Here is a 6,443-nt window from a genome sequence, read left to right on the forward strand (position 1 = left end):
GAAATTTATTTAGTTGTTGTATTTGGAACAAACAAGAGAACAAAAAACGGGACCAAAATAACAAAAAAAAAAAAAAAAAAAAAGAGGAACAAAATTGCAAAGCTTTAAATGGAATTAATATCATGCAGCAAAACACAGTATCTTAAAAAGAAGTGACTTTGATTAGTAATTTTGTATTTAAAGATCGGATAGGACACAGTATTAACAACAACATCGGTCAAACCAGAACAGTGACGTGTTAGTCTGTGTTTTAGGCTAATATGCTCTTTATATATAACTTTGAGCTTCTGATCTCAACAAACAATCAAAAGTTTTGGTTTGACAAGATAAAAATTTGAAAAACATCGAAAATAGATGAGTAAATAAAAGTTTCATTGTTTCCGACTTAGCTCTTTTCGATGTTGATGATCAATTTGATGTAAGATCAAATCAATTTCATTGTGAAAGAAATGAGAACATTAGAAGTATTATAACTCATCAAAACGATGAACTGCAAGTACTAAAAAGTAAAAATAATTTTTTAACATCAGAATCTCTCATTAAGTAAATTTGAATAAGGAGAGCAACTGGGTAAATGTTGAATGTTGATTGTTTTGATGTGGAATTTACAATCAAAATAAAAGAAAAGGGACAAAATTGTAAATTTGTAAGAAATCTTAGGCAGGCTGCAAAAAGTAGTGTTTTGAGGCTCTCTGTTGCACATTAATGGCGAAAAAGACGACAAAAGAGACAAACTCAGCCTTGGACGTGAAGGCCTCTGCCTCTCCCTCCGTACGTACACTCACCACACAACATTCTCTCTCCCCACAAAACCATTTTCTGTTATATATATCACCAACCAAAACCTCTCTGCTCCGTATTGTTTCCTTGGCTTTACTCTCTCTCTCTCTCTTTTCTCTCTCTTCTTCGTTTCTACACACTTTTACTCTGTTTCTGATCTGATGTTTGGAGAAAGAAGATTCATGGGCTTTGGAGGTTTTCAGGGAGATTTTAACTTGGGACGAGCTCTTCCTCTTCCTCCTGATTTTGGTTCTGATGGGTTTCTTACAAAGAGTCTAGACACAAACCCGTTTCTGAAGAATCAGTGTTACAACAAGAGCGGTGATGCTCTGGATTTGTGCAGAAAGCTTAACAAAATGGGTATCTCTTGTGACATGAGCATTTGGACCAAACCTGAAGAAGAACCTTTCCGGGTCGACCCGGGTGATTTTGGGTCTAAAGCTACAACTCTTCATAGGTCTTCTGGGTTTGACTTTGAGCAGGAGGATCTGACTGGAGGAGCTGCTTCTCAGATTCATCATGATGGGTTTCGCAACTTTTCCTCTGTTTGTCTGCAAAACAACAACTTTCATGGAGCTTCTCCTCCGGAAGAGCTTAGATTGCTTGGCTTTCAAGATTCCTTAAACCCAAATGGGTATGAAGAGACGATGGCTTCTAAGACTCACAGAGATTTCCTCTTCGACCATATCCATCAACCCATAAAGCGTTCTCCTTGTCTCAGAGGCAACAACGGTGTTTTCAAGGGTTCGTTGATGTTTGAGAAATTTAGGGTTTCTCAAACCCTAGCCGCCATGGAAGGTTCTGGAGCTTATTATCCAGAAGATACTTCTCTGATGAGAAGGTATCCAGAGGATACTCTGATCGGTCAAGGCTCTTATGATAGGATGAGTCCAAAGAGCAGTATTGATTTGCCTTTGCCTCTGAGTCTCGTCTCCATGGTTGATATGTACGGATCTGTCATCTTAATGGCCAAAGATCAGACTGGTTGTCGAGTTCTGCAGAAATTAGTTGATCAAGGAACGTTTCTTGAGACTAATGTTATATTCCTTGAGATTATTGACCATGTCGTTGAACTCTCCATGGATCCTTTTGGGAACTACATTGTCCAGAAGCTTATAGATGCCTGTGATGAGGAACAGAGAACGTTGTTTGTGAGTGTGCTGACATCAAAACCAAGGGAGCTTATCAAAATCTGCCTCAACACTTATGGGTAAGTTCATCTCTTTCCATCAACTTTAGTAAAATTTTAAAAACCCCTAGATTCATTATTTTTTAGTCAACAAGTTCAATAGAGATGGAGACATTTCATCTTTTGAGGATTAAGATGAAATCTTTCTTGTTTTTTTTTTTTTTTTGAGAAAGATGAAGACTTTTCTGTTTATGGAAATATTTGATATCTCTTCATAGTTTGGTATAAGGTTTAGCCATCGCTATCATTAAAAGAAGGCACTATTTGGTGGACAAGTATGAATTTTGGTTTTACTTTTTGCTGTTTTTGGACAAACCAAAGACTGCAAGCTTTATAGGAAGAAAAAATAAATAAAGCTGAGACCATTGGACAAAACCCTATAAATCCGCTTACATACTTCTGATTTCAAAAGATAAAAAACTTTTTGGCCAAAGCTTAAAAATTTGCTATACGTTTTTGAATCCTCATTTGTGGCTAATGGGTTTATGAATTAAAAAACAGGACAAGAGTTGTACAGAAGATGATTGAAACAGTGAGAACAAAACATCAGATGGCATTGGTCAAGTCAGGTCTCAAACCAGGCTTTCTTGCTCTTGTTAAAGATTTGAATGGCAACCATGTGATTCAAAGCTGCCTTCAGTCCCTTGGCCCTAATGACAACAAGGTTTTATTTATCATTTATGTCACATCTTTTGTTTCGTACTTAAGCTTTGATGAACGTTGTGAAATTGGGTGTTGGTTTGAGTTGGAAGCAGCTACAAAAGTCATGTGCTGAATTGTTGTCAGATATTAATCTTCATCATTTGTTTCTTACTTAAGCTCTGATGAATGATTTGATTTTGGTGTCAGTTTGTGTTAGAAGCTGCTACAAAGCACTGTGCTGAGATTGCAGTTCATCGCCACGGATGCTGTGTTCTTCAATGCTGCGTTGCAAACTCTGTTGGACCGCAACATGAAAGGCTCGTTGCTGAGATATCAAGAAACGCACTTCGCCTTTCACAGGATCCTTTTGGGTAAACATTATTTCCACCGTAGACTCAAAAGATTTTTTCTTATGATGATTTGGTATCGTTTGAAAAGCTTTCCTTATGGTTAATAAATTTTTGCAGGAACTATGTGGTGCAGTTCTTAATAGAGCAAAAATTTTCTGCAGTGAGGTTGCTAGTTCAGTTTAGAAATCACTACGCCGAGCTAGCGACTCAGAAGTTTAGTAGCCATGTGATTGAGAAGTGTCTAAGGGAGTATCCAGAGAGTCGATCTGAGATTGTCCGGGAGCTCCTCTCTAGTCCAGATTTTGAATATATTCTGCAGGATCCTTATGCGAACTATGTGATCCAAACCGCACTCTCTGTAACCAAAGTAAGTCCAAATAGATGAATCTTTTATAAGCTTTCAAAAACAGAACTTGATGACATGGCTTTTGGGGTTAACGCAGGGAGCTGTTCGTGCTATACTGTTGGAGAAGGTTTACAGGTTCGGGAAACTACGGTCGAGCCCTTATTGCAAGAAGATTTTCTCCAAGACCATCTTGAAGAAGTGACCTTAATTAGTAACTAAAAGCTGTTGTTGTCCTTATTTTGTGTTTCAAGATCATATAGGGCTATAGAGAAAACACTGCCCTGCCCTTAATGTTTTTGTTGTTAGTCTCCCTTTTTGTAGTGACAACAACTTTTGTCAAACCAGAATTACTTGTTAGTCTGTGTTTTAGGCCATCTACTCTTTAATCTTTAATTATATATATAACTTAAAGAGACCACACTGGTTCTCTCTGTCTCTCTTTTGCATTATTTGGGAACTCAAAAACACACAACAGAAACAACAACCAAGGTTTTGGAAGAACAGAATCAAAAGATTTGAAACTCATCAAAGAGAAATAGAGAGAGAGAGAGGGAGAGAATAGAAAACAGAAGCTACAGCAGCAGCTTTTGTTTCTCTGTGGAGGATTTATTGATTAAGCATCATCTTCACCAAGAAGTGCGACAAGCATCTTCTCGTAATCACCACGAGTGTCTTTGGTGATGGCTTTCTCCAAAGGAATGCTGTTCCTGCGCTGGTACTCCTCTCCTATGACCTTCAAGTCAATCTCAGCTCTTGTGGTCACAATTCTAGTGAGAGCTCCTTCGTCGGTTCCAGTTTTGTTGATTGCTGAACGAAGCACATCCACAAAGTAAAGCTCTGGTCTTGTCAAGCACTGAATAGTAGACCTCAACAGTGAAAGGAACTTGTCGTCATCATCTCCTTCCTCAAGGCTCTTGAGGATTTCCTCGCCATGATCATCTTGGTAGCGATTGAAAGTAGCATTGATCTGTGCTTTGCTCCTTGTGGACAAGATTCTAATGACATCCTCATCGGTGTAGTGCTTGTCCTTGATTTTCTCATGGATCAGCTTAGCCTCTTGCTTTGCCAATGTCATGTTCACTTCATCCCCTTCGTACCTGTATGAGGTAACAAGAGGAACCAAAAGCTTCCTGAAGTCACCGGTAGTGTGGTGAGCGACGTCCTCTTCAAGGGATTTCTTGTAGCGAGCATGGTAAGCTTGCCTAGCGTGAAGCAGCTGCGTTGATGTCCTTGTGCAAGCTACTTCCATAAGAACTTGGTTGCTTGAAGTCCATCTTTTGGTGGCTTCATTAGTCAATAAGGCGTCGCGCTCAGCGGGTTCAAGAGTCCACAACAAGATAGCCCTCTGTTCCATGACCAAAATCAATTAGGATACAATGACTTAACACAGATTGAAAAGTCCATACTTTAAAGTCTGAAATCGAACCTCGAAGTCGTTTGAGAGTTCCTTGTCAAGAGTCTTGAGAAGGTCTTCGCCGTAGGTTTCATGGTATGATTGCCTGATCTGTTTCCTCTGTTCAGCACTTCTGTGACCCAAGATTGATATGATCAAATCCTCGTTGGTACCCCATCCTGCGAAAACACACGAATAAGATTCACTTTATATAAGCATCAAAGTCAAATGGCAGATCCAAGAAAGCCACAAACTGCAGATCCATAACAACAAAAGGTATCAAAGTATTAATCTCAATCAAGATCTTGGACTTCAAACAAATCAGCACATCATAACAACATTTCAGATCTAGAATAAGAAGACAGATCTGTGAATTTGAGTTTGAGAACCAAAACAACCAATCAAGATGTCGTGTGAATGTTAGCATTGTCAGTATCAACATGATCATACAACCAAAAGTCCATTACAGACTGATCAGAACAAAAAAAAAAAGAACAAAAAAAAGGATCAAACCATTACAAGAACAAAAGATTATTCTAGATCCAACAAAGAAACGAGATCACTGGGGACTGATCCGATCCATGAAAGAACAAGCTCGATCTACAACATCAATACCATCATCAAAACAGATGATCATATAATAAAACACTACCGACACAACATCCATAATAAGATCGGACCAAAACCAAGTTCGATCCACATCAAAAACCATCTAAACAAATTATAATACAATCATCGACCAAACCAAAAACAACAGATACTGATGATAAGGTACATAAAAAGATAAACAAGAGCAACAAACACAGAGAACAAGAAGAAGCATAAAACTATACCTTCAAAAGCAGTTCTCAATTGCTCAGCATCTTCAGATGGAGCAGGAACAGAGTCAGAAACCTTAAGAGTCGCCATTTTTTTCTTCTTTGCAAGTTCTTTGTTATATGTTGAGAGTCGAAGCCGACGCAAGATTGACTTATATAAAGGAGAAAGGAAGGCTAAGAGGTTTTAGGACACGACGTGACCTGTCCGCATATACCAAAATATCCTTGAGCAATTATTTATTTGATCTGCCACGTGTTCCTTATTACACTTTATGAATTATTATCTTTTTGTTTTTTTCAATTCGCATCTGCTTAACTTTATTCGCAGGTCATGATTTCACCGAAAACAATCGTAATCTCCACTTTAACGGTTTGATTGGTTGTTACAAGATTATACGCGTTTATATATAAGTTTTCTAATCCATTTTGTATTTTATTAAGACAGTAGGACCGAATCCGCATTACAGCGCGGGAAAATATTTACGGGTATTGACAGTTCTTAACGAATTGAAATATGTTACTTTTTTTTATTAAGTATAATGCAGCCGATTACAATAAATCTTATTGGTGTTAGATCACATATATATTTTATTTGGTTATAATTTGAATTTGAAGGAAGGAAACATATATATATATATATATATATATATATATATATATATGAAAAGAATAAAATGATTTAAGTTAAAAATATGTGGTTTTATATGTGGAATAGTTGAGAAGAGTATTAAATTTGTAATATATGATTTTAAAAGTAAATAATTGAATATTGAATATATTTGATTAAATATATTAGTTTCTAAGTCTAAATTACTATAATAGTAAGAATATTTTGTCATATTATATTATAATATAAGTACATTTATACTTAATGGATTTAAGAATCCTCTATATATTAATAAAGAACCACACTCTTGAAAAAGCT

At 36.9% G+C, this 6,443-nt stretch overlaps 2 protein-coding genes across 2 annotated transcripts; one reads left to right on the forward strand and one right to left on the reverse strand.

Annotated features, from left to right (window-relative positions):
• The first annotated feature begins 703 nt into the window (after window positions 1–703).
• Window positions 704–3,746, forward strand: LOC104757871 (pumilio homolog 9-like). The gene is made up of 5 exons (XM_010480657.2): window positions 704–1,990; window positions 2,471–2,633; window positions 2,819–2,982; window positions 3,079–3,328; window positions 3,405–3,746. The coding sequence occupies exons 1-5, from the start codon at window positions 942–944 to the stop codon at window positions 3,507–3,509; spliced, it is 1,731 nt and encodes a 576-aa protein (XP_010478959.1). The 5' UTR covers window positions 704–941; the 3' UTR covers window positions 3,510–3,746.
• Window positions 3,687–6,123, reverse strand: LOC104757870 (annexin D1). Its single transcript, XM_010480655.3, has 3 exons — window positions 5,534–6,123; window positions 4,734–4,879; window positions 3,687–4,652 (listed from the first exon to the last, which is right to left on the reverse strand). The coding sequence occupies exons 1-3, from the start codon at window positions 5,607–5,609 to the stop codon at window positions 3,921–3,923; spliced, it is 954 nt and encodes a 317-aa protein (XP_010478957.1). The 5' UTR covers window positions 5,610–6,123; the 3' UTR covers window positions 3,687–3,920.
• Window positions 6,124–6,443: the final 320 nt, after the last annotated feature.

Source organism: Camelina sativa, chromosome 17 (genome assembly GCF_030686135.1).
Source record: "Camelina sativa cultivar CO46 ecotype springtype chromosome 17, ASM3068613v1".
Taxonomy (NCBI): Eukaryota; Viridiplantae; Streptophyta; class Magnoliopsida; order Brassicales; family Brassicaceae; genus Camelina; species Camelina sativa.

Bases quoted from the DNA above. Each gene is read 5' to 3' on its own strand.
- LOC104757871 (XM_010480657.2), top strand. From the start codon at position 942: ATGTTTGGAGAAAGAAGATTCATGGGCTTTGGAGGTTTTCAGGGAGAT. The intron at 2,634-2,818 runs GTTTTATTTATC...TTTTGGTGTCAG, and splicing joins TTGGCCCTAATGACAACAAG to TTTGTGTTAGAAGCTGCTAC. The intron at 2,983-3,078 runs GTAAACATTATT...AAATTTTTGCAG, and splicing joins CTTTCACAGGATCCTTTTGG to GAACTATGTGGTGCAGTTCT.
- LOC104757870 (XM_010480655.3), bottom strand. From the start codon at position 5,609: ATGGCGACTCTTAAGGTTTCTGACTCTGTTCCTGCTCCATCTGAAGAT. The intron at 4,880-5,533 runs GTATAGTTTTAT...GTGTTTTCGCAG, and splicing joins ATTGAGAACTGCTTTTGAAG to GATGGGGTACCAACGAGGAT. The intron at 4,653-4,733 runs GTTCGATTTCAG...GTCATGGAACAG, and splicing joins AACTCTCAAACGACTTCGAG to AGGGCTATCTTGTTGTGGAC.